Source organism: Salmo salar, chromosome ssa26 (assembly GCF_905237065.1).
Source record: "Salmo salar chromosome ssa26, Ssal_v3.1, whole genome shotgun sequence".
Lineage (NCBI taxonomy): Eukaryota > Metazoa > Chordata > Actinopteri > Salmoniformes > Salmonidae > Salmo > Salmo salar.
In genome coordinates, this window is record NC_059467.1 from 38,683,411 (window position 1) to 38,710,838 (window position 27,428).

Below are 27,428 nucleotides of genomic sequence, written 5' to 3' on the forward strand. Positions count from 1 at the left end.
CATCTGTGTGTGTGTGTGTGTGTGTGTGTGTGTGTGTGTGTGTGTGTGTGTGTGTGTGTGTGTGTGTGTGTGTGTGTGTGTGTTGACCTGTCCAAAGCCCATAGGCTGCTGTTGCTGGGGCTGGAATGCAGTGATCTTCTGTGGCCGGTTGAGGAGGGGGATGGAGTGGTGTGGTTGACGCCCCGGGATACCTCGCCCTTTGAACTGGAAAGACTCTAAGACTGGAGGGAAGCGAGAGACCGAGACAGAGAGAGAGGGGGGGGAGGGAGGTAGAGAGGAAATGAAAGAGAGGGATGAGTTTAAACACAGACACATCATGATGGCAGCAGCATCAACCCACAGAGACAGTAGAGTTAAACCCTGACTGTAATATCCATCAGCCAGTGTGATATGCTCATCACTGACTTCCACTGGGTTTGACCAAACACAGCTCTTTAACAAGTGCCATCTGTTCCCCAAGCATCATGTGGATGTTTAGAAATAGACTTTAACTGATCTGGGATCTTGTGAAGGGATGGAAGCCAAATGGGTAGGTAAGCTGGTTCGTATTCATAGTGGGGGTCATACCATTGGCTATTAATACCCCCCTAGTAGCACTAGAATAGCAAGTTGTGGCCTTTTCTGTGGGCTTTAGCTGGGGAGTGTTTCTGAATGTCAGCTATGGGAGGGACCTGGCTGGGACATGAGAGGCCATAGGAGACAGTGCGATTTTCACTGAGGATTTATAAATGATCTATAAACAGGGACCTTAAAAAAGCCCAGCCCCAGGAACAGAGGGAGAAGACCACAGCTGTTATGAAGACTACTTATGACATACATAACCCCTCAGTAACACCCCACGAACGCATTCATAAACATCTAAGTGTTCATGACAGCCAGCGAACACGATGTGGCGCATGTGTACGTGTCTGGTTGTCATCCATGTCTATGAAGGCCTAAGTCAGGCTGTAAAGCGTTCCAGGGGATGTTAGGCCTGTCATACGTAGCTTCATAAGCTCCAGATCCACACAGGTAGAATAAAGGATAGATTCAAAGAAAGGGCTGTCAACAAGAAGCTAGCTGCAACCAGAGTAGACAGTCTACAGGAAACACAAGTCCACTCCAGAGGCTGAAGCCAAGAGGTCTGAGGTGAGAGGTCAGGGCTGCAGCCATAATCACCTGCGAGTACCTCTGTGCCCTATAAACGAGGAGTTATCCCACACCATGTGACCTGTGGAGCAGACATCATCAGCAGTGACCCTGTTAGCCCTGTGTCTGTGTGTGGCTGATCACTGACAATCCTGACAGATTAAGGCTACTGTTGTGTCACTGGGTTCCATGTTCCAGTGTGTACTGTACATGTAACCTGCTGTGTTATCTGTTGCCCTGTCTGCCCTGGGCTAGGTGTGTGTTGTGGTTACCTATGATGAGAGAACTGTGGCCACCTGTTCATGACTACTCAACCTGTTTGTTCAACCATAGGGCTGTGTGAACTAGGTGTGTCAAGTGTACGTCTAGGGTGAATCAGCCGGGTGTCTGTTTCCTGTGGGTGAATCAGGTGTCCGGTGTGTGTGTGTGTGTGTGTGTTAGATGCTTACTGGTGTTGCCTAGCGTCTCGTTGATGTGTGGGCGGGGGTTGTTATTCTGCACCCTCATGGGCGGCACCACCATGGTGCGCACAGCTGGCTTTCTGGGCTCCGTTACTGGGGCGACGCACGCCACACGGGGCCCGCGGTTCTGGTTGGCGTCGGCGATGTAGCGTCGTTCGGTGAAGGGGCTGTTGCTAGGGCCAGAGGAGTCGGAGGAAGGCGAGCCGTCTACAATGTCACAACCGCTCTCCTGCTCGTCATCTGACATACTGTAACAGACCAGAGCAATCACACTCAGAGAGTATACATTCTATACTGTAACAGACCAGAGCAATCACGCTCAGAGAGTATACATTCTATACTGTAACAGACAGGAGCAATCACACTCAGACAGCATACATTCTGTACTGTAACAGACCAGAGCAATCACACTCAGACAGTATACATTCTATACTGTAACAGACCAGATCAATCACACTCGGACAGTATACATTCTATACTGTAACAGACCAGATCAATCACACTCAGAGAGTATACATTCTGTACTGTAACAGACCAGACCAATCACACTGTATGACAGGTGTAGGTGCAACATTTAGGTTAAGGCCCAACATGTATGTGTGTGTGTGTGTGGCTGTTGTCATTGGGTCATACCTGTTGGGGCGTTTGCATGGCGAGGTGCTGGACTGGGCTGAGGCAGAGGAGCTGGTGCTGAGGGTGCTGTCTGGACTGCTGAGGGAACATACTCTCTCCATACTCACTGTGCTCTGACACGCCTCACACTCAGCACTGCCCTTACACCTGGGGGGAGGGGGAGAGGGATGGGAGAGAAAGAGAAATGGAAAGAGGGGGGGGAAGGGGAGAAAAGAGGGTTTTAGTTACAAGTTGATACGGAAGTTTACATACACTTAGGTTGGAGTCATTAAAACTCGTTTTTCAACCACTCCACAAATTTCTTGTTAACAAACTATAGTTTTGGCATGTCGGTTGGAAAAATGTTGGAAAAGTCGGTTCCAACAATTGTTGGAAAAATGACTTGTCATGCACAAAGTAGATGTCCTAAGTCATTTTTCCAAAAATTGTTTACAGACAGATTATTTCACTTATAATTCACTGTATCACAATTCCAGTGGGTCAGAAGTTCACATACACTAAGTTGACTGTGCCTTTAAACAGCTTGGAAAATTCCAGAAAATGATGTCATGGCTTTAGAAGCTTCTAATAGGCTAACTGACATCATTTTAGTCAATTGGAGGTGTACCTGTGGATGTATTACAAGGCCTACCTTCAAACTCTGTGCCTCTTTGCTTGACATCATGGGGAATCAAAAGAAATCAGCCAAGACCTCAGAAAAAAAAACATCTGAAGGTACCACGTTCATCTGTACAAACAATAGTACGCAAGTATAAACACCATGGGACCACACAGCTGTCATACCTCTCAGGAAGGAGACGCATTTTGTCTCCTAGAGATGAACGTACCTTGGTGCGAAAAGTGCAAATCAATCCAAGAACAACAGCAAAGGACCTTATGAAGATGGAAACAGGTACAAAGGTATCTATATCCACGGTAAAACGAGTCCTATATCGACGTAACCTGAAACGCCGCTCAGCAAGGAAGAAGCCACTGCTCGAAAACCTCCATTAAAAAAAACTGACTATGGTTTGCAACTGCACATGGGGACAAAGATCGTACTTTTTGGAGAAATGTCCTCTGGTCTGATGAAAAAGAAATAGAACGGTTTGGCCATAATGACCATTGTTATGTTTGGAGGAGAAAGGGAGAAGCTTGCAAGCCGAAGAACACCATCCCAACCGTGAAGCACGGGGGTGGCAGCATCATGTTGTGGGGTGCTTTGCTGTTGGAGGGACTGGTGCACTTCACAAAATAGATGGCATCATGAGGAAGGAAAAATATGTGGATATATTGAGGCAACATCTCAAGACATCAGTCAGGAAATTAAAGCTTGGTCGCAAATGGGTCTTCCAAATGGACAATGATCCCAAGCATACTTCCAAAGTTGGTGCAAAATGGCTTAAGGACAACAAAGTCAAGGTATTGGAGTGGCCATCACAAAGCCCTGACCTCAATCCTACAGAAAATGTGTGGGCAGAACTGAAAAAGTGTATGTGTGCAAGCAGGCCTAAAAAACCTGACTCAGTTACACCAGCTCTGTCAGGAGGAATGGGCCAAAATTCACCCAACTTATTGTGGGAAGCTTGTGGAAGGCTACCCGAAACGTTTGACCCAAGTTAAACAATTTAAAGGCAATGCTATCAAAAACTAATTGAGTGTATGTAAACTTCTGACCCACTGGGAATGTGATGAAAGAAATAAAAGGTGAAATAAATCATTCTCTCTACTATTACTCTGACATTTCACATTCTTAAAATAAAGTGGTGATCCTATTTGACCTAAAACAGGGAATTTAGGATTAAATGTCAGGAATGATAAAAAACGGACATTAAATGTATTTGGCTGAGGTGTATGTAAACTTCCGACTTCAACTGTACATACAGAGTTTGAGGCGATAATGACTTCGATATTTGAAGATTTTGGACTGTAGTGGATATTTGAAGATTTTGGACTGTAGTGGATATTTGAAGATTTTGGACTGTAGTGGATATTTGAAGATTTTGGACTGTAGTGGATATTTGAAGATTTTGGACTGTAGTGGATATTTGAAGATTTTGGACTGTAGTGGATATTTGAAGATTTTGGACTGTAGTGGATATTTGAAGATTTTGGACTGTAGTGGATATTTGAAGATTTTGGACTGTAGTGGATATTTGAAGATTTTGGACTGTAGTGGATATTTGAAGATTTTGGACTGTAGTGGATATTTGAAGATTTTGGACTGTAGTGGATATTTGAAGATTTTGGACTGTAGTGGATATTTGAAGATTTTGGACTGTAGTTGATATTTGAAGATTTTGGACTGTAGTGGATATTTGAAGATTTTGGACTGTAGTGGATATTTGAAGATTTTGGACTGTAGTGGATATTTGAAGATTTTGGACTGTAGTGGATATTTGAAGAGACCGATTTTGGAGTAGCTTGAGATAGTTACTTACTCCCCCAGTGAGTGTCTCCGTGTTCTCTCTTCCTCCTCCTCTTCCTCATCACTGCTGATACTAATGACAGTGACAGTGGGGCTGGCCAGATCAGACATCACCATGGCCTGCCGCTGCTTATAAGAGAGAGACTGCTCTTCGGAGTCTGAACCTGCCTTACAGCAGCTAGACTCCTCCTCCTGCGCCGGTTCAGGTTCCGGCTGTACAGCTCGCCCTGCCTCCGGGAATCTCTCCTCTGGGACATTCCTCGCGGTGTCGGCCATCTTTGGGGACTGGCATGCTGAGTTTTGGGTGTTGGTGTTGTAGGTGAAATTGTTGCCTCTAGGGAGAAATAAATGACAGGAAGGGGATTTTATGATCAGATTGTGTGTGCGCGCGTGCATACGTGCGTGAGCGCGCATGTGTTTACCTGTTAAAGCAGGGCTTGTTTCTCTTGTTAGCAGAGGGCTGTGGCCACACCACGTGTGCGATGCCTATGCTGATTGGCTGGTGGGCAGACATGGTCATCTGGTTGGTTAAGAGCGGCTGATGGTGGTGGGGCATCATAGAGCTGTAATGGTTGCCATGGGGACGCACTTTCCTGCAAATGACAAGACAGGGTAACGAGCTAAAGGTTATTAGCTATATTAGAGACTTAACTGACTGATCTCACTCGCTTGCTTCAAAGGAGAGGCATGTGACTCATTCTCCATCAGTATGACAGACAGCCATCACACTGTGTCCAATATTCTCAGAGAAGTCTTTGTCAAGGGTAGAGCATAGCAACAAAACAGACTGATCGACAATGCAGTTTCAAGAAATTCATTTGGAGCTTCCCTATTGGCTCCTTACGGGGGAAAAAAACAAATTAGTCACTGACAGTCTCTAAAGAGCACAGTCAGTCAACAGCTGACAGATAACACTCACCCCCATTCTCCCAGTCTCTGTGGACCTGCCACAGGGTCGGACGCCATGGTGGCTGGTGGGGGCGCCATTGGAGTCACCTGCTGCCAGGCGGGCACCAGGATCTGCTGGGGGCAGTTAGACCAGGTCTGCTGCAAGGGAGAGGAACACCGTTTCCATGGTTTCTATAGCTATCTAAACTTATTCATTCAGTTGTATAGGGCAGCAGGTAGCCTAGTGGTTAGAGCGTTGGGCCAGTAACCGAAAGATTGCTGGATCAAATCCCCGAGCTGACAAGGTAAAAATCTTTCTTTCTGCCCCTGAGCAAGGCAGTTAACCCACTGTTCCCCGGGCGCCGGAGACATGGATGACAATTATAGCAGCCCCCCCCCCACCTCTCTGATTCAGAGGGGTTGGGTTAAATGCGGAAGACACATTTCAGTTGAATACATTCAAAACATCCCCAGCACAAATGCATCCAGGCTGTGTCTTGCTGATTCTCCACCACTGTCAGTTTCTCTGTTGGTCTGAATCACTCAATCACAGCTAGCCCGAATACTAGGGACTTTCTCTCTCTCCCGCTCCCCCCTCTCTTCTCGTTACCTGTGTGATGAGCCCAGGTCTGATCTGTAGGGGCTGAATGGAGGGAGCTTGGGTGACCAGAGGCACAGCAGTCTCCATGCGTACGGAGTAGCCCTGTGGCTTGGCCGCGTTAGTGGGGATTCCTGGAGGACCGGAAAGGGAAACATGTGTTCCACAGTAAGTCCAAGTCAGTAGATTTTGCTATAGGAGGTAGATGGAAAGGAGGGAGGAAAGAGAGAAGAGAGAGGATGGGAGGAGAAAGAGATAGAAGAGAGGATGGGAGGAGAAAGAGAGGGGGGGAGAAAGAGAGAAGATTAAGAAGTCATACCCTGCATCGTTGGGGGGCACAGGATGAGTGCCTGTTGAAATGAGTCGCTGCAGCCAAACTGGCCATTTCCTGTTTGGAGCGGTATCCCAGGGTGCATCACTGAGGGGGCCGAGGGGGCTAAAGCCTGAAGACAACACAGAGACATGAGTACCCAGACATCTACTACAGAAACTAATGTGTTAGATCAACACAGAGACATGAGTACCCAGACATCTACTACAGAAACTAATGTGTTAGATCAACACAGAGACATGAGTACCCAGACATCTACTACAGAAACTAATGTGTTACATCAACACAGAGACATGAGTACCCAGACATCTACTACAGAAACTAATGTGTTAGATCAACACAGAGACATGAGTACGCAGACATCTACTACAGAAACTAATGTGTTAGATCAACACAGAGACATGAGTACGCAGACATCTACTACAGAAACTAATGTGTTAGATCAACACAGAGACATGAGTACCCAGACATCTACTACAGAAACTAATGTGTTAGATCAACACAGAGACATGAGTACCCAGACATCTACTACAGAAACTAATGTGTTAGATCAACACAGAGACATGAGTACCCAGACATCTACTACAGAAACTAATGTGTTACATCAACACAGAGACATGAGTACCCAGACATCTACTACAGAAACTAATGTGTTAGATCAACACAGAGACATGAGTACGCAGACATCTACTACAGAAACTAATGTGTTAGATCAACACAGAGACATGAGTACGCAGACATCTACTACAGAAACTAATGTGTTAGATCAACACAGAGACATGAGTACCCAGACATCTACTACAGAAACTAATGTGTTAGATCAACACAGAGACATGAGTACCCAGACATCTACTACAGAAACTAATGTGTTAGATCAACACAGAGACATGAGTACCCAGACATCTACTACAGAAACTAATGTGTTACATCAACACAGAGACTGTCTATCGACAGGGATTTTTTCATCAGCACAACTTATAAGGGGAATTGTGGCCTCAAGGCCTATTTTTCATAAAGAAAGTGTTTCTGAGATAAGAAAAAAAATACCACAACTTTAACGCTCGACTAAGTCTTGTAGCAGATATTCCAACATATAATCCGCATTAGCCTCACATCCCCAGTAGATGGCGACCTGCCTGTCTGGAGTCTGAGCCAAACAGCAGGGGCCTACGCACCAAGCATAGAGTAAGAGTACTGATCTAGGATCTGTCCATATAATCGTATTATTAAATAATTTAAAAGGCAAAACTGATCCTAGATCAGCAGTCCTACTCAGACACTTTATGAATAAACAAAGAACAGAGCAGAAGCCGGTGCCTGTGGTTCAGAGGTCACTGCTCTGACCTCTTGTGCCCGGCCTACAATATTGGATCCAGGGAATTAGACCAGGGCTGAATCCAACATGATCAAAGGTCTGGAAAGTCCAATCAAAAAGTCCACACAGAATAGGGACCAGCCCCCCCATACACATGACAGTCAACACAAAGCACTCTTTGAGAGGTGAATACTGGGAGATCTGGTGCATTTTTCCACCAAATACTTCCTGTAACTGGAACGAATCAAAGTTCACCTACATCAGAGCGGATGCGTTTTACACATGCAAGGCTTTACTAGAGACCACCCATTCAGTCCCCCCCCCCCCACAAGGGTAAATACTGAACACAAATGCACAAGAATTAAGGATGTGTCGATACATCAACTTCATTCAATTGGGCTTAAATTTGTGCTTGTGGTATATGAGGTTCAGACGCCATCACCTTCACATTGTACCAACAGTTGATATGAGAATGGACTTCTAATGTATTGACAAAGATTGACTTGTATTTCCAGAAATAGCTGGTTGGTATTTAGAATAACAAAGTGAAAACATGACAGTATGAGGCCAGTTGAAGCCATCTGTCTAATAGGATCAGATGGCTCCAAACTTCAACCATCTCTCCCCTCAGCAACACAACGCACCCGCGCTGTCGCCATGACATAGCCTACGTAACGTCCTGGCGTCGCCACGACCTCGAAGGTGAACGGCTACAGTTCCACGTGAGGATGAGGGGGACGATAAAGCCCCATGTCATCCATCCTACCATCTGGAGGTCTGGGTCAGGGGAAGACACGCCTTGGTCTAGCTGTTTCTCAAATGGAAGACCTTGTCTGATACAACTGTCTCCAGTCACATCTAATATACAGTCTAACAGCTCTAGCAGTGGTACATTGTCATATAGCCATCTGTTCATATAAACGTATAGTCCAACATATGGAAATGTTTCCCTCCTGCTTACTTGGTTGTGGATGGCGGCCATCTTGCTGAAGGGCCCGGTCAGGTTAACTGTGGTGGTGGTCGTGGTCACCGGTCTGATGAAGGGGGCTTTGTTCCGGTTGAGTGTGTCATAAGGACCGGGACGAGACCGGGTTACGTCCATGATGTGGAAACATGATTTGACACTGATGGAGAGAGGAAAGGAGGGGGTTGGAGTTATTTTCATCACAGTACACCAGGCCTTTATGCTTGTCCTCCTTTTACAAATAACTACATGTTTCACCATGTCTCTTCTAGAGGACGACCGATTAATCGGAATGGCCAATTAATTAGGGCCGATTTCAAGTTTTCATAATGGGTAAATAGGTATTTTTGGACACCGTCTTTTTTTTATATATATATTTTTTTACACCTTTATTTAACTAGGCAAGTCAGCTAAGAACACATTCTTATTTTCAATGACGGCCTAGGAACGGTGGGTTAACTGCCTTGTTCAGGGGCAGAATGACAGATTTTACCTTGTCAGCTCGGGGATTCAATCTTGCAACCTTACTAGTCCAACGCTCTAACCACCTGCTTTACATTGCACTCCTCGAGGAGCCTGCCTGTTAAGCGAATGCAGTAAGAAGCCAAGGTAAGTTGCTAGCTAGCATTAAACTTATCTTAGAAAAAACAATCAATCAATCATAATCACTACTTAACTACACATGGTTGATGATATTAGTAGTTTATCTAGCCTGTCCTGCGTTGCATATAATCGATGCGGTGCGCATTTGTGAAAAAGGACTGTCGTTGCTTCAACGTGTACCTAACCATAAACATCAATGTCTTTCTTAAAATCAATACACAAGTATATATTTTTAAACCTGCATATTTAGTTAATATTGCCTGCTAACATGAATTTCTTTTAACCTGTTAGGGCTAGGGGGCAGTATTTACACTGCCGGATAAAAAACGTACCCGATTTAATCAAGTTATTACTACTGCCCAGAAACTAGAATATGCATATAATTATTGGCTTTGGATAGAAAACACCCTAAAGTTTCTAAAACTGTTTGAATGGTGTCTGTGAGTATAACAGAACTCATATGGCAGGCAAAAACCTGAGAAGAAGTGGCCTGTCTGACAAGTTCTTGTTCTTCTTGACTCTCTTTATTGAAAACTGAGGATCTTTGCTGTAACGTGACACTTCCTACGGCTCCCATAGGCTCTCAGAACCCGGGAAAAAGCTGAATGATGTAATTCCAGCCCCTGGCTGAAAAACATTAGCGCCTTTGGTAAGTGGTCTATCAGAGGACAATGAGACTGAGGCGCGTGCACGAGGCGACCCCATGTTTTTATTTTCTCTCTCTTTGTACTAAAACACAGATTCCCGGTCGGAATATTATCGCTTTTTTGCGAGAAAAACTGCATAAAAATTGATTTTAAACAGCGGTTGACATGCTTCGAAGTACGGTAATGGAATATTTAGAATTCTTTTGTAATGAAACGCGTCGGGCGCGTCACCCTTCTTTACCCTTTCGGATAGTGTCTTGAACGCACGAACAAAATGCCGCTATTTGGATACAACTATGGATTATTTTGAACCAAACCAACATTTGTTATTGAAGTAGAAGTCCTGGGAGTGCATTCTGACGAAGAACAGCAAAGGTAATAACATTTTTCTTATAGTAAATCTGACTTTGGTGAGGGCTAAACTTGGTGGGTGTCTAAATAGCTAGCCCTGTGATGCCGGGCTATCTACTTAGAATATTGCAAAATGTGCTTTCACCGAAAAGCTATTTTAAAATCGGACATAGCGAGTGCATAGAGGAGTTCTGTATCTATAATTCTTAAAATAATTGTTATGTTTTTTGTGAACGTTTATCGTGAGTAATTTAGTAAATTCACCGGAAGTTTGCGGGGGGTATGCTAGTTCTGAACGTCACATGCTAATGTAAAAAGCTGGTTTTTGATATAAATATGAACTTGATTGAACAAAACATGCATGTATTGTATAACATAATGTCCTAAGATTGTCATCTGATGAAGATCAAAGGTTAGTGCTGCATTTAGCTGTGGTTTGGGTTTATGTGACATTATATGCTAGCTTGAAAAATGGGTGTCTGATTATTTCTGGCTGGGTACTCTGCTGACATAATGTAATGTTTTCCTTTCTTTGTAAAGCCTTTTTGAAATCGGACAGTGTGGTTAGATTAACGAGAGTCTTGTCTGTAAAATGGTGTAAAATAGGCATATGTTTGAGAAATTGAAGTAATAGCATTTCTAAGGTATTTGAATAACGCGCCACGGGATTCCACTGGCTGTTACGTAGGTGGGACGAAATCGTCCCACTGGCCCTAGAGAAGTTAACTAGGGAAAATGTGTCACCTCAACAACAGAGTCAGGCTATATGCAGCAGTTTGGGGCCCCTGGCTCGTTGCGAACTGTGTGAAGACTATTTCTGACTGAGCGGTGGTAGGCACCAGCAGGCTCGTAAGCATTCATTCAAACAGCACTTTCGTGCATTTCGCCAGCAGCCCTTCGCAATTCTTCAAGCATTGCGCTGTTTATGACTTCAAGCCTGTCAACTCCCGAGATTAGGCTGGTGTAACCGATGTGAAATGGCTAGCTAGTTAGAGGGGTGCGCACTAATAGCGTTTCAACGTCACTCGCTCTGAGACTTGCAGTAGTAGTTCCCCTTGCTCTGCATGGGTAACGCTGCTTCGAGGGTGGCTGTTGTCGATGTGTTCCTGGTTCGAGCCCAGGTAGGAGCGAGGACAGGGACGTAAGGCATACTGTTACACTGGCAATACTAAAGTGCCTATAAGAACATCCAATAGTCAAAGGTATATGAAATACAAATGGTATAGAGAGAAATAGTCCTATAATTCCTATAATAACTACAACCTAAAACTTCTTACCTGGGAATATTGAAGACTCATGTTAAAAGGAACCACCAGCTTTCATATGTTCTCATGTTCTGAGCAAGGAACTTAAACGTTAGCTTTCTTACATGGCACATATTGCACTTTTACTTTCTTCTCCAACACTTTGTTTTTGCATTATTTAAACCAAATTGAAGATGTTTCATTATTTATTTGAGGCTAAATTGATTTTATTGATGTATTATATTAAGTTAAAATAAGTGTTCATTCAGTATTGTTGTAATTGTCATTATTACAAATAAATAAATAAATAAAATAAAAAGCAAAAATTTTTTAATAAACGGCGGATTAATCGGTATCGGCGTTGAAAAATCATAATCGGTCGACCTCTAGTCTCTTCTCTACGAAAAGGTCAACCCGCCTGAAAGCCAGTGGGGTAAACTCACTGGTTGCTATGGGGGAAGTCGAGCAGGTGTTGCATGGACATAAAGGAGTGGCTGAGCGCCTCAACGGGGGCAATCCTCTTCTCCGCATCGATCCACAACATCCTCTTCAGCAGGCCTACAAACTCTCTTCGGTCCACCTTCTCTGCCAACAGGTCACTACCTTCCAGATTCATCAACAAGTTCACCTGGGAGAGAGAGGCAGGTCAGGGCTCAGGAGAACTAGTCATCTGTCATCTTTCCCAACTTTTGTGCATTTCATCTGGAGCCTCAGGAAGTTTTAAACCAGCTTTACAAGTCAAGGGAGACTTGGTTAAGGGGACAAACAGTATAAACAGTCACTATGCTAAGCTGGAATAATCGTTTCCTATGTTAAAAATACCAGACATTTTGCAGAAGTTTATCAAAAGTAAAAACATCAAACCAACCATTGTGATAAGTGGAACTTGAGAACGATGAGGCATTTTTCACATCTACAGCATTCTACATCACCCCCGTCTCTACATCACCCCCGTCTCTACAGCATTCTACATCACCCCTGTCTCTACATCACCCCCGTCTCTACATATCTACAACCCCCGTCTCTACATCACCTCCGTCTCTACATCCCCCCACATCTCTCATCCCCCCGTCTCCACATCTCTCTATGCCGCCCCCCGTCCCCACGCGTCTACGTCCCCCGCCGTCCCCACGCATCTACACCGCCCCCGTCCCCACGCGTCTACGCCCCCACGCGTCTACGCCCCACACGTCTACGCCCCCACGCGTCCCCCGTCCCCCAATTTTTACATCTACAGCATTCTACATCACCCCCGTCTCTACACCATCTCCCGTCTCCACACCATCTACATCATCCCCCGTCTCTACACCATCCCCCGTCTCTACACCATCCCCCGTCTCTACACCATCCCCCGTCTCTACACCATCCCCCCGTCCACCATCCCCCGTCTCTACACCATCCCCGTCTCCACACCATCCCCCGTCTCTACACCATCCCTACACCATCCCCCGTCTCTACACCATCCCCCGTCTCTACACCATCCCCCGTCTCTACACCATCCCCCGTCTCTACACCATCCCCCGTCTCTACACCATCCCCCGTCTCCACACCATCCCCCGTCTCCACACCATCCCCCGTCTCTACACCATCCCCCGTCTCCACACCATCCCCCGTCTCTACACCATCCCCCGTCTCCACACCATCTACACCATCCCCCGTCTCCACACCATCTACACCATCCCCCGTCTCCACACCATCTACACCATCCCCCGTCTCTACACCATCTACACCATCCCCGTCTCCACACCATCCCCCGTCTCCACACCATCCCCCGTCTCCACACCATCCCCCGTCTCCACACCATCCCCCGTCTCTACACCATCCCCCGTCTCTACACCATCCCCCGTCTCCACACCATCCCCCGTCTCCACACCATCCCCCGTCTCCACATCATCCCCCGTCTCCACACCATCTACATCATCCCCCGTCTCCACACCATCTACACCATCCCCCGTCTCCACACCATCCCCCGTCTCTACACCATCCCCCGTCTCCACACCATCTACACCATCCCCCGTCTCCACACCATCCCCCGTCTCCACACCATCCCCCGTCTCCACACCATCCCCCGTCTCCACACCATCTACATCATCCCCCGTCTCCACACCATCTACACCATCCCCCGTCTCCACACCATCCCCGTCTCCACATCATCCCCCGTCTCCACACCATCTACATCATCCCCCGTCTCCACACCATCTACACCATCCCCGTCTCTACACCATCCCCCGTCTCCACACCATCCCCCGTCTCCACACCATCCCCGTCTCCACACCATCCCCGTCTCCACACCATCCCCCGTCTCCACACCATCCCCCGTCTCCACACCATCTACATCATCCCCCGTCTCCACACCATCTACACCATCCCCCGTCTCCACACCATCTACACCATCCCCCGTCTCCACACCATCTACACCATCCCCCGTCTCCACACCATCCCCCGTCTCTACACCATCCCCCGTCTCCACACCATCTACACCATCCCCCGTCTCCACACCATCCCCCGTCTCCACACCATCCCCCGTCTCCACACCATCCCCCGTCTCCACACCATCTACATCATCCCCCGTCTCTACACCATCCCCCGTCTCCACACCATCCCCGTCTCCACATCATCCCCCGTCTCTACACCATCTACATCATCCCCCGTCTCCACACCATCCCCCGTCTCCACACCATCTACACCATCCCCCGTCTCTACACCATCCCCGTCTCTACACCATCCCCCGTCTCTACACCATCCCCCGTCTCTACACCATCCCCCGTCTCTACACCATCCCCCGTCTCTACACCATCCCCCGTCTCCACACCATCCCCCGTCTCCACATCATCCCCCGTCTCCACACCATCTACATCATCCCCCGTCTCCACACCATCCCCCGTCTCCACACCATCCCCCGTCTCTACACCATCCCCGTCTCTACACCATCCCCCGTCTCTACACCATCCCCCGTCTCCACACCATCCCCCGTCTCCACATCATCCCCCGTCTCCACACCATCTACATCATCCCCCGTCTCCACACCATCCCCCGTCTCCACACCATCCCCCGTCTCCACACCATCCCCCGTCTCCACACCATCCCCCGTCTCCACACCATCCCCCGTCTCCACACCATCCCCGTCTCCACACCATCTACATCATCCCCGTCTCTACACCATCCCCCGTCTCTACACCATCCCCCGTCTCCACACCATCCCCCGTCTCCACATCATCCCCCGTCTCTACACCATCCACATCATCCCCGTCTCCACACCATCCCCCGTCTCTACACCATCCCCCGTCTCTACACCATCCCCCGTCTCTACACCATCCCCCGTCTCCACACCATCCCCCGTCTCCACACCATCCCCCGTCTCCACACCATCTACATCATCCCCCGTCTCTACACCATCCCCCGTCTCTACACCATCCCCCGTCTCCACACCATCCCCCGTCTCCACATCATCCCCCGTCTCTACACCATCCACATCATCCCCCGTCTCCACACCATCCCCGTCTCTACACCATCCCCGTCTCTACACCATCCCCCGTCTCCACCATCCCCCGTCTCTACACCATCCCCCGTCTCTACACCATCCCCCGTCTCCACATCATCCCCCGTCTCCACACCATCTACATCATCCCCCGTCTCTACACCACCTACATCATCCCTTGTCTGTACACCATCTACATCATTCTACATAATCCCCCCCAACTCGTAAAAACATCAGCAGGGAAATTTTCAACCCATGACCTCGTTGTCAGGGAATTTCCAGCTGTGGTTTCACCCGAGGCTTGACTTTCAAACTAAGTGTTGGGTGCTGAACCTTAGCATGTCACTTAGCATATGACTAGAGATGTGAGAATGGGGTTTTTCCAGCAATGAGATGTACGTACATGTTCTAGCTTTTTCCTCTCTCTCAGACCTACGGCCCCATCTTATCTCACCATGGGCTTCCTGAGTCGAGACTCATCAACATGGTCTAGTTAGAACAGCTGAAAGTGAACTTCCTCTCTTCCAGACCTACATCATCTAACCATGAGCTTCCTGAGTCGAGACTCATCAACACGGTCTAGTTAGAAAAGCTGATTGTGTCCACATCCTGTGGAACAAGACTTACGTGCGCTATGTCATCCAAACAGCTGAAGATGTACTTCCTTGCTTCCTTTGATTTCATCCCCGTCTCGGTCTCATGCTCATCAGTCGACTGGAGAGAGACAAGGGGAGAGAGACAGGGGGAAAAAAGAGAGAGACGGGGGGTAAACGAGAGAGACGGGGGGAGAACGAGAGAGACGGGGGGAGAACGAGAGAGACGGGGGGAGAACGAGAGAGACGGGGGAGAAACGAGAGAGACGGGGGGGAAAACGAGAGAGACGGGGGAGAACGAGAGACGGGGGGAGAAACGAGAGAGACGGGGGGAGAACGAGAGAGACGGGGGGAGAACGAGAGAGACGGGGAGAGAACGAGAGACGGGGGGAGAACGAGAGAGACGGGGGGAGAACGAGAGAGACGGGGGAGAACGAGAGAGACGGGGGGAGAACGAGAGAGACGGGGGAGAAACGAGAGAGACGGGGGGAAAACGAGAGAGACGGGGGGAAAACGAGAGAGACGGGGGAAAACGAGAGAGACGGGGGGAAAACGAGAGAGACGGGGGGAGAAACGAGAGAGACGGGGGAGAAACGAGAGAGACGGGGGAGAAACGAGAGAGACGGGGGAGAACGAAAGACGGGGGGAAAACGAGAGAGACGGGGGAAAACGAGAGACGGGGGGAAAACGAAAGACGGGGGGAGAAACGAGAGACGGGGGAGAAACGAGAGAGACGGGGGGAGAAACGAGAGAGACGGGGGGAAAACGAGAGAGACGGGGGGAAAACGAGAGAGACGGGGGGAAAACGAGAGAGACGGGGGGAAAACGAGAGAGACGGGGGAGAAACGAGAGAGACGGGGGGAGAAACGAGAGAGACGGGGGGAGAACGAGAGAGACGGGGGGAGAAACGAGAGAGACGGGGAGAAAGCGAGAGACGGGGGAAAACGAGAGAGACGGGGAAAACGAGAGACGGGGGGAAAACGAAAGACGGGGGTAAACGAGAGACGGGGGGTGAAACGAAAGACGGGGGAGAACGAGAGAGACGGGGGGAAAACGAGAGGGGGGGAAAACGAGAGAGCGGGGGGAAAAACGAGAGACGGGGGGAAAACGAGAGAGACGGGGGGAAAACGAGAGAGACGGGGGGAAAACAGAGAGACGGGGGGAAACGAGAGAGACGGGGGGAAACGAGAGAGACGGGGGGAAAACGAGAGACGGGGGGAGAACGAGAGAGACGGGGGGAGAACGAGAGAGACGGGGGGAGAAACGAGAGACGGGGGGAGAACGAGAGAGACGGGGGGAAAACGAGAGAGACGGGGGAGAACGAGAGAGACGGGGGGAAAACGAGAGACGGGGGAAGAACGAGAGAGCGGGGGGAAGAACGAGAGAGACGGGGGGAAGAACGAGAGAGACGGGGGGAAGAACGAGAGAGACGGGGGAAAACGAGAGAGACGGGGGGAAAACGAGAGAGACGGGGGGAAAACGAGAGAGACGGGGGAAAACGAGAGAGACGGGGGGAAAACGAGAGAGACGGGGGAAAAGCGAGAGACGGGGGGAAAACGAGAGAGACGGGGGGAAAACGAGAGAGACGGGGGAAAACGAGAGAGACGGGGGGAAAACGAGAGAGACGGGGGGAAAACGAGAGAGACGGGGGGAAAACGAGAGACGGGGGAAAAGCGAGAGACGGGGGGAAAACGAGAGAGACGGGGGGAAAACGAGAGAGACGGGGGGGAAAACGAGAGAGACGGGGGGAAAACGAGAGAGACGGGGGGAAACGAGAGAGACGGGGGAGAAACGAGAGACGGGGGGAGAACGAGAGAGACGGGGGGAGAACGAGAGAGACGGGGGGAGAACGAGAGAGACGGGGGGAGAACGAGAGAGACGGGGGAGAAACGAGAGAGACGGGGGAAAACGAGAGAGACGGGGGGAAAACGAGAGAGACGGGGGGAAAACGAGAGAGACGGGGGGAAAAACGAGAGACGGGGGGAAAACGAGAGGGACGGGGGGAGAACGAGAGAGACGGGGGAAAACGAGAGGGACGGGGGGAGAAACGAGAGGGACGGGGGGAGAAACGAGAGGGACGGGGGGAAAACGAGAGAGACGGGGGGAAACGAGAGGGACGGGGGGAAAACGAGAGAGACGGGGGGAGAACGAGAGAGACAGGGGGAGAACGAGAGGGACGGGGGGAGAACGAGAGAGACAGGGGGAGAACGAGAGAGACGGGGGGGTAAACGAGAGAGACAGGGGGAGAACGAGAGAGACAGGGGGAGAACGAGAGAGACAGGGGGAGAACGAGAGAGACGGGGGGAGACGGGGACACAAATAAGGATTTGGTTCATCCCTTCAGCCTTTATCTCCAGAGTTGGTTCAAACGGTGAAAAAGAGAGGATGCTTGTGTGGGGGTTTTCTTCTCTGGTGGGTGGTGGGAGTAATGACTGTTTGCTGAGAGGGAGAATGTTAGGTGATGGTGAGAGATAATATGTAGGTTTGTTTTCAGTGCTGGGCTAGGAGGAGTGTGTGTTTTGGTGGAGAGGAGCGAAAGAGGCGTCAGTGTATGGAATGGTTTATAGCGGGTGCTAGGGGGGGGTTCTGCTGGAGATGTATTTTGGGCTCAGGGGTCCTTCTTACCTTCAATCGCCATGCTGAGTAGGGGGAGTCAGACTCCCTGCAGAAGAACCGTGCCGTCTTCGTCCCCACATTCAACAGATGCTCCCCAGGCAAACCCTGCGTCTGAGAAATGTAGCGAATCTGTGAAAAGAGGAAGCGAGGGAAAAATAAAAAGATGTGGACAGACAGAGCAAGAGAGAGAGGGAGGGGAAAGAGAAAGGAAAAATGTTAGGAAAGAACATTCCCTGCATGCTATGACCGTAGCAGATGGGGAAAGAACAGTCCCTGTATGCTATGACTGTAGCAGATGGGGAAAGAACAGTCCCTGTATGCTATGACTGTAGCAGATGGGGAAAGAACAGTCCCTGTATGCTATGACTGTAGCAGATGGGGAAAGAACATTCCCTGTATGCTATGACCGTAGCAGATGGGGAAAGAACAGTCCCTGTATGCTATGACTGTAGCAGATGGGGAAAGAACAGTCCCTGTATGCTATGACTGTAGCAGATGGGGAAAGAACAGTCCCTGTATGCTATGACTGTAGCAGATGGAGAAAGAACAGTCCCCTGTATGCCATGACTGTAGCAGATGGGGAAAGAACAGTCCCTGTATGCCATGACTGTAGCAGATGGGGAAAGAACAGTCCCTGTATGCTATGACTGTAGCAGATGGGGAAAGAACAGTCCCTGTATGCTATGACCGTAGCAGATGGGGAAAGAACAGTCCCTGTATGCTATGACTGTAGCAGATGGAGAAAGAACAGTCCCTGTATGCTATGACTGTAGCAGATGGGGAAAGAACAGTCCCTGTATGCCATGACCGTAGCAGATGGGGGAAAGAACAGTCCCTGTATGCTATGACTGTAGCAGATGGGGAAAGAACAGTCCCTGTATGCTATGACTGTAGCAGATGGGGAAAGAACAGTCCCTGTATGCTATGACTGTAGCAGATGGGGAAAGAACAGTCCCTGTATGCTATGACTGTAGCAGATGGGGAAAGAACAGTCCCTGTATGCTATGACCGTAGCAGATGGGGAAAGAACATTCCCTGTATGCTATGACCGTAGCAGATGGGGAAAGAACAGTCCCTGTATGCTATGACTGTAGCAGATGGGGAAAGAACAGTCCCTGTATGCTATGACTGTAGCAGATGGGGAAAGAACAGTCCCTGTATGCTATGACTGTAGCAGATGGAGAAAGAACAGTCCCCTGTATGCCATGACTGTAGCAGATGGGGAAAGAACAGTCCCTGTATGCCATGACTGTAGCAGATGGGGAAAGAACAGTCCCTGTATGCTATGACTGTAGCAGATGGGGAAAGAACAGTCCCTGTATGCTATGACCGTAGCAGATGGGGAAAGAACAGTCCCTGTATGCTATGACTGTAGCAGATGGAGAAAGAACAGTCCCTGTATGCTATGACTGTAGCAGATGGGGAAAGAACAGTCCCTGTATGCCATGACCGTAGCAGATGGGGGAAAGAACAGTCCCTGTATGCTATGACCGTAGCAGATGGGGAAAGAACAGTCCCTGTATGCTATGACTGTAGCAGATGGAGAAAGAACAGTCCCCTGTATGCCATGACTGTAGCAGATGGGGAAAGAACAGTCCCTGTATGCCATGACTGTAGCAGATGGGGAAAGAACAGTCCCTGTATGCTATGACTGTAGCAGATGGGGAAAGAACAGTCCCTGTATGCTATGACCGTAGCAGATGGGGAAAGAACAGTCCCTGTATGCTATGACTGTAGCAGATGGGGAAAGAACAGTCCCTGTATGCTATGACTGTAGCAGATGGAGAAAGAACAGTCCCCTGTATGCCATGACTGTAGCAGATGGGGAAAGAACAGTCCCTGTATGCTATGACTGTAGCAGATGGAGAAAGAACAGTCCCCTGTATGCCATGACTGTAGCAGATGGGGAAAGAACAGTCCCTGTATGCCATGACTGTAGCAGATGGGGAAAGAACAGTCCCTGTATGCTATGACTGTAGCAGATGGAGAAAGAACATTCCCTGTATGCTATGACCGTAGCAGATGGAGAAAGAACAGTCCCTGTATGCTATGACTGTAGCAGATGGGGAAAGAACAGTCCCTGTATGCTATGACTGTAGCAGATGGAGAAAGAACAGTCCCCTGTATGCCATGACTGTAGCAGATGGGGAAAGAACAGTCCCTGTATGCCATGACTGTAGCAGATGGGGAAAGAACAGTCCCTGTATGCTATGACTGTAGCAGATGGGGAAAGAACAGTCCCTGTATGCTATGACCGTAGCAGATGGGGAAAGAACAGTCCCTGTATGCTATGACCGTAGCAGATGGGGAAAGAACAGTCCCTGTATGCTATGACCGTAGCAGATGGGGAAAGAACAGTCCCTGTATGCTATGACCGTAGCAGATGGGGAAAGAACAGTCCCTGTATGCCATGACTGTAGCAGATGGGGAAAGAACAGTCCCTGTATGCTATGACTGTAGCAGATGGGGAAAGAACAGTCCCTGTATGCTATGACTGTAGCAGATGGAGAAAGAACAGTCCCTGTATGCTATGACTGTAGCAGATGGGGAAAGAACAGTCCCTGTATGCTATGACCGTAGCAGATGGGGAAAGAACAGTCCCTGTATGCCATGACCGTAGCAGATGGGGAAAAGAACAGTCCCTGTATGCTATGACTGTAGCAGATGGGGAAAGAACAGTCCCTGTATGCTATGACTGTAGCAGATGGGGAAAGAACAGTCCCTGTATGCCATGACCGTAGCAGATGGGGAAAAGAACAGTCCCTGTATGCTATGACCGTAGCAGATGGGGAAAGAACATTCCCTGTATGCTATGACCGTAGCAGATGGGGAAAAGAACAGTCCCTGTATGCTATGACTGTAGCAGATGGGGAAAGAACAGTCCCTGTATGCTATGACTGTAGCAGATGGAGAAAGAACAGTCCCTGTATGCTATGACTGTAGCAGATGGAGAAAGAACAGTCCCTGTATGCCATGACCGTAGCAGATGGGGAAAGAACAGTCCCTGTATGCTATGACCGTAGCAGATGGGGAAAGAACAGTCCCTGTATGCTATGACTGTAGCAGATGGGGAAAGAACAGTCCCTGTATGCTATGACTGTAGCAGATGGGGAAAGAACATTCCCTGTATGCTATGACCGTAGCAGATGGGGAAAGAACAGTCCCTGTATGCTATGACTGTAGCAGATGGGGAAAGAACAGTCCCTGTATGCTATGACTGTAGCAGATGGGGAAAGAACAGTCCCTGTATGCCATGACCGTAGCAGATGGAGAAAGAACAGTCCCTGTATGCTATGACCGTAGCAGATGGGGAAAGAACAGTCCCTGTATGCTATGACCGTAGCAGATGGGGAAAGAACAGTCCCTGTATGCTATGACTGTAGCAGATGGGGAAAGAACAGTCCCTGTATGCTATGACCGTAGCAGATGGGGGAAGAACAGTCCCTGTATGCTATGACCGTAGCAGATGGGGAAAGAACAGTCCCTGTATGCTATGACCGTAGCAGATGGGGAAAGAACAGTTCAATATTGCCATTTCTCCCCCATAATATTACCATAACATCATAGAGAGTCTAAACATCCCAGCACAGTTCTCTTCTCCATTCCTGCGGTGCCTTGTTCCACTGTAAACTGCCCAGTACCGCCCCTCTTCCCATACCCACAGACCCCCACCTTCAAGCCCAGGTGCTGATCCCTTCTCCAGCCTCACACATCCTGAGGACATAGTCATTACCTAGTAGTAATACATGACGTTGACGTGTGCGGGGTAGGGCCCTGGGAATGAGTGACGTGTGCGGGGTAGGGCCCTGGGAATGAGTGACGTGTGCGGGGTAGGGCCCTGGGAATGAGTGACGTGTGCGGGGTAGGGCCCTGGGAATGAGTGACGTGTGCGGGGTAGGGCCCTGGGAATGAGTGACGTGTGCGGGGTAGGGCCCTGGGAATGAGTGACGTGTGCGGGGTAGGGCCCTGGGAATGAGTGACGTGTGCGGGGTAGGGCCCTGGGAATGAGTGACGTGTGCGGGGTAGGGCCCTGGGAATGAGTGACGTGTGCGGGGTAGGCCCCTGGGAATGAGTGACGTGTGTTGGGTAGGCCCCTGGGAATGATTGAAGTGTGCATGGGAGGACCCTGGGAATGATTGACGTGTGTGTGTAACAGTGTAGCTTCTGTCCATCTCCTCGCCCCTACCTGGGCTCGTACCAGGGATTCTCTGCACTCATCGACAAGTCACCCTTGAAGCATCGTTGCTCCACAAAAGCCGCGGCCCTTGCAGAGCAAAGGAAACAACTACTTCAAGGACTCAGAGCGAGTGACGTCATCGATTGAAACGCTACTAGCGTGCACCACCGCTAACTAGCTAGCCATTTCACACCGGTTACATGTGGGTATGTCCGTGATCAGGGCCCTAGCAGGAGAGAGAGAGTATGACTGTATGCCGCTGCCTGCATGGGGTTGTGTTGACTCAGGATTCTGCGTTTTCACACAGAAAGGGAAAGATGAGACGCAGAAAAGATATCTTAAAATGCTTCTTATTGTAAATTCTGCTCAGCTTCAGTCAGGATTCGCTCCAAATCATGAATGTAAAAGGAGTCATTTCGTGCTTCAGTTGCACTTCTCCACTCAGATGGAGTGTTTTTGCTCGTCATTGGATCACCAGCAGGTCATTTCCTCCCATGTAGTCTTTCTCCGGTATAAAGCTCAATTTCAAGAAAAATATTTGGAAATGTAGCTGGCTACATTCTTCTATAATATACGTTAGAAATATGATGTGCAATCATCGTTTTCGCAACACTGACTACCTACTGGGTGGCGGGACCATTCTGCCTACCTACTGGGTGGCAGGACCATTCTGCCTACCTACTGGGTGGCGGGACGATTCTGCCCGTGCCTACCTACTGGGTGGCGGGATCATTCTGCCTACCTACTGAGTGGCGGGACGATTCTGTCTGTCTACCTACTGGGTGGCGGGACGATTCTGTCTGTCTACCTACTGGGTGGCGGGACGATTCTGTCTGTCTACCTACTGGGTGGCGGGACGATTCTACCCGTGCCTACCTACTGGGTGGCGGGATCATTCTGTCTACCTACTGGGTGGCGGGACGATTCTGTCTGTCTACCTACTGGGTGGCGGGACGATTCTGTCTGTCTACCTACTGGGTGGCGGGACGATTCTGTCTGTCTACCTACTGGGTGGCGGGACGATTCTGTCTGTCTACCTACTGGGTGGCGGGACGATTCTGTCTGTCTACCTACTGGGTGGCGGGACGATTCTGTCTGTCTACCTACTGGGTGGCGGGACGATTCTGTCTGTCTACCTACTGGGTGGCGGGATAAAGAACAGGGAGGTTTATGAGAGCAGTTGTAGAGAGAGGCCTGTCTGACGTCAGTCACACCAAGGTGTCAGGGAAAACATCCATTAGAGGCTTAGTGCTGCCTTGGAGGCGAGAGGAGGGCAAGAGGGGCAAGGGGCGCGTCGGCATTCCACTGGGGTGGAGGAGTTGTGTTTGAGAAGGGCTAGGGGAGAGGAACGAGGGCTGTGTTCGCATTCTTGAGACAGCAGGGCACTAGCCCCAAAAGTATCCTCTCGGGGACCCTGGGTCTTGGACAGGCTTAACCCTGCCTGTTTGGGCTCAAATTCAATGACTTCCAGCTTTCAAGGTTTCATCTACGATGTCTGTTAAATAAGAAAATGTAATCTAACCTCATATGGATCTAAATGCCAAAGCAGACGCACAGACAGAAAATCTATTATAGAGACGAGATGATAAACATAAAGAGGTGTGTGTGTAGCTCCACTTAGTCACGTCAATACATCTAGGATTAACAGCTTACCAATTCAAAAAAACTCTGAAGTTGGATCCCTCAAGTGTCCTGTACACAGAGACAAGTCTTGACCTCTCCCTCTGAACCCACAACCAGCAGGCTACAACAATCACTAGTTCATAAAACACACTGTTCTTATCAGATGGCCTTCTCTGGTGAACACTGCCAGCATGAGCACCCAAGGTCTGTATGTGTTAAAGTTATTCCCTTTCTGTCTGCAAACCAGATAGAAATATGTCAAGTCTGACTTGGTAAATGGGGAAGGGAGGAAATATGTCAAGTCTGACTTGGTAAATGGGGAAGGGAGGAAATATGTCAAGTCTGACTTGGTAAATGGGGAAGGGAGGAAATATGTCAAGTCTGACTTGGTAAATGGGGAAGGGAGGAAATATGTCAAGTCTGACTTGGTAATAGGGAAGGAGGACATGCAGTGCATTCGGAAAGCACTCTGTTCTTATTTTTTTCCCAAAGGAAAAACTAAATAAGGGAATGTTTTTGCGAGTGTAATTACAGGCCTTGTCCTGTTTTCTCTGTTCGTTTGTTTACTGCTGAGGAGTTTGGGATTTGTGGTATCCTCCACTGCACTTACAATGCTTTCAGAAAGTATTCACAATGCTCCACAATGACAATGCAAACAGGATTTAAAATGTATTTAAAAAAATAATAAACAGAAATACCTTATTTACATAAGTATTCAGACCCTTTGCTATGAGACTCGAAAATGAGCTCAGGTGCATCCTGTTTCCATTGATCATCCTTGAGATGTTTCTACAACTTGGAGTCCACCTGTAGTAAATTCAATTGATTGGACATGATTTGGAAAGACACACACGTCCATATGAGTACCCCTCATCATCTCTCTACTGCACGCCCTCATCATCCCTCTACTGCACGCCCTCATCATCCCTCTACTGCACGCCCTCATCATCCCTCTACTGCACGCCCTCATCATCCCTCTACTGCACGCCCTCATCATCTCTCTACTGCACGCCCTCATCATCCCTCTACTGCACGCCCTCATCATCTCTCTACTGCACGCCCTCATCATCCCTCTACTGCACGCCCTCATCATCTCTCTACTGCACGCCCTCATCATCCCTCTACTGCACGCCCTCATCATCCCTCTACTGCACGCCCTCATCATCCCTCTACTGCACGCCCTCATCATCCCTCTACTGCACGCCCTCATCATCCCTCTACTGCACGCCCTCATCATCCCTCTACTGCACGCCCTCATCATCCCTCTACTGCACGCCCTCATCATCCCTCTACTGCACGCCCTCATCATCTCTCTACTGCACGCCCTCATCATCCCTCTACTGCACGCCCTCATCATCCCTCTACTGCACGCCCTCATCATCCCTCTACTGCACGCCCTCATCATCCCTCTACTGCACGCCCTCATCATCCCTCTACTGCACGCCCTCATCATCCCTCTACTGCACGCCCTCATCATCCCTCTACTGCACGCCCTCATCATCCCTCTACTGCACGCCCTCATCATCCCTCTACTGCACGCCCTCATCATCCCTCTACTGCACGCCCTCATCATCCCTCTACTGCACGCCCTCATCATCCCTCTACTGCACGCCCTCATCATCCCTCTACTGCACGCCCTCATCATCCCTCTACTGCACGCCCTCATCATCCCTCTACTGCACGCCCTCATCATCTCTCTACTGCACGCCCTCATCATCCCTCTACTGCACGCCCTCATCATCCCTCTACTGCACGCCCTCATCATCCCTCTACTGCACGCCCTCATCATCCCTCTACTGCACGCCCTCATCATCCCTCTACTGCACGCCCTCATCATCCCTCTACTGCACGCCCTCATCATCCCTCTACTGCACGCCCTCATCATCCCTCTACTGCACGCCCTCATCATCCCTCTACTGCACGCCCTCATCATCCCTCTACTGCACGCCCTCATCATCCCTCTACTGCACGCCCTCATCATCCCTCTACTGCACGCCCTCATCATCTCTCTACTGCACGCCCTCATCATCTCTCTACTGCACGCCCTCATCATCCCTCTACTGCACGCCCTCATCATCTCTCTACTGCACGCCCTCATCATCTCTCTACTGCACGCCCTCATCATCTCTCTACTGCACGCCCTCATCATCTCTCTACTGCACGCCCTCATCATCTCTCTACTGCACGCCCTCATCATCTCTCTATTGCACTCTCTCTGCCCTCCTCTACCACATTGGCCTGAAGACTGTGTGTGTTTACGTGAGTGTGTGGGTATACCTACTTGCGTGCCGACGTTTGTGTGTGCATGCGAGTGCATCTGTATGCGAGTGCATGTGTATGCATGTAAGTGCATGTGTATGTGAGTGCATGTGTACAGTCATGGCCAAAAGTTTTGAGAATGACACAAATATTAATTTTCACAAAGTCTGCTGTCTCAGTGTCTTTAGATATTTTTGTCAGATGTTACTATGGAATACTGGAGTATAATTATAAGCATTTCATAAGTGTCAAAGGCTTTTATTGACAATTACATGAAGTTGATGCAAAGAGTCAATATTTGCAGTGTTGACCCTTCTTTTTCAAGACCTCTGCAATCAGCCCTGGCATGCTGTCAATTAACTTCTGGGCCACATCCTGACTGATGGCAGCCCATTCTTGCATAATCAATGCTTGGAGTTTGTCCACCCGCCTCCTGAAGATTGTTTACAAGTTCTCAATGGGATTAAGGTCTGGGGAGTTTCCTGGCCATGGACCCAAAATATCGATGTTCTGTTCCCCGAGCCACTTAGTTATCACTTTTGCCTTATGGCAAGGTGCTCCATCATGCTGGAAAAGACATTGTTCATCACCAAACTGTTACTGGATGGTTGGGAGAAGTTGCTCTCGGAGGATGTGTTGGTACCATTCTTTATTCATGGCTGTGTTCTTAGGCAAAATTGTGAGTGAGCCCACTCCCTTGGCTGAGAAGCAACCCCACACATGAATGGTCTCAGGATGCTTTACTGTTGGCATGACACAGGACTGATGGTAGTGTTGACCTTGTCTTCTCCGGAGAAGCTTTTTTTCCGGATGCCCCAAACAATCGAAAAGGGGATTCATCAGAGAAAATGACTTTACCACAGTCCTCAGCAGTCCAATCCCTGTACCTTTTGCAGAATATCAGTCTGTCCCTGATGTTTTTCCTGGAGAGAAGTGGCTTCTTTGCTGTCCTTCTTGACAACAGGCCATCCTCCAAAAGTCTTCGCCTCACTGTGCGTGCAGATGCACTCACACCTGCATGCTGCCATTCCTGAGCAAGCTCTGTACTGGTGGTGCCCCGATCCCGCAGCTGAATCAACTTTAGGAGACGGTCCTGGCGCTTGCTGGACTTC

At 49.2% G+C, this 27,428-nt stretch overlaps 1 protein-coding gene across 6 annotated transcripts in view; it reads right to left on the reverse strand.

Moving 5' to 3' along the window:
- Positions 1 to 27,428, reverse strand: part of LOC106587826 (homeodomain-interacting protein kinase 3) — a 91,055-nt gene that overhangs the window by 5,145 nt on the left and 58,482 nt on the right. For 2 of the 6 annotated variants that reach the window (XM_045708069.1, XM_045708067.1), the window contains exons 4-15: positions 18,267 to 18,386; positions 15,676 to 15,762; positions 12,014 to 12,198; positions 8,723 to 8,885; positions 6,435 to 6,558; positions 6,128 to 6,249; positions 5,549 to 5,676; positions 5,052 to 5,222; positions 4,643 to 4,963; positions 2,223 to 2,369; positions 1,578 to 1,837; positions 88 to 221 (exon numbers count right to left, since the gene is read on the reverse strand). In XM_045708069.1, coding sequence (XP_045564025.1) covers positions 88 to 221; positions 1,578 to 1,837; positions 2,223 to 2,369; positions 4,643 to 4,963; positions 5,052 to 5,222; positions 5,549 to 5,676; positions 6,128 to 6,249; positions 6,435 to 6,558; positions 8,723 to 8,885; positions 12,014 to 12,198; positions 15,676 to 15,762; positions 18,267 to 18,386 — 1,962 coding nt within the window. Of the gene's footprint in view, positions 1 to 87; positions 222 to 1,577; positions 1,838 to 2,222; positions 2,370 to 4,642; positions 4,964 to 5,051; positions 5,223 to 5,548; positions 5,677 to 6,127; positions 6,308 to 6,434; positions 6,559 to 8,722; positions 8,886 to 12,013; positions 12,199 to 15,675; positions 15,763 to 18,266; positions 18,387 to 27,428 lie in introns of all 6 variants that reach the window. The other 4 variants (XM_045708068.1, XM_045708072.1, XM_045708071.1 and 1 more) reach the window with 4 other exon arrangements.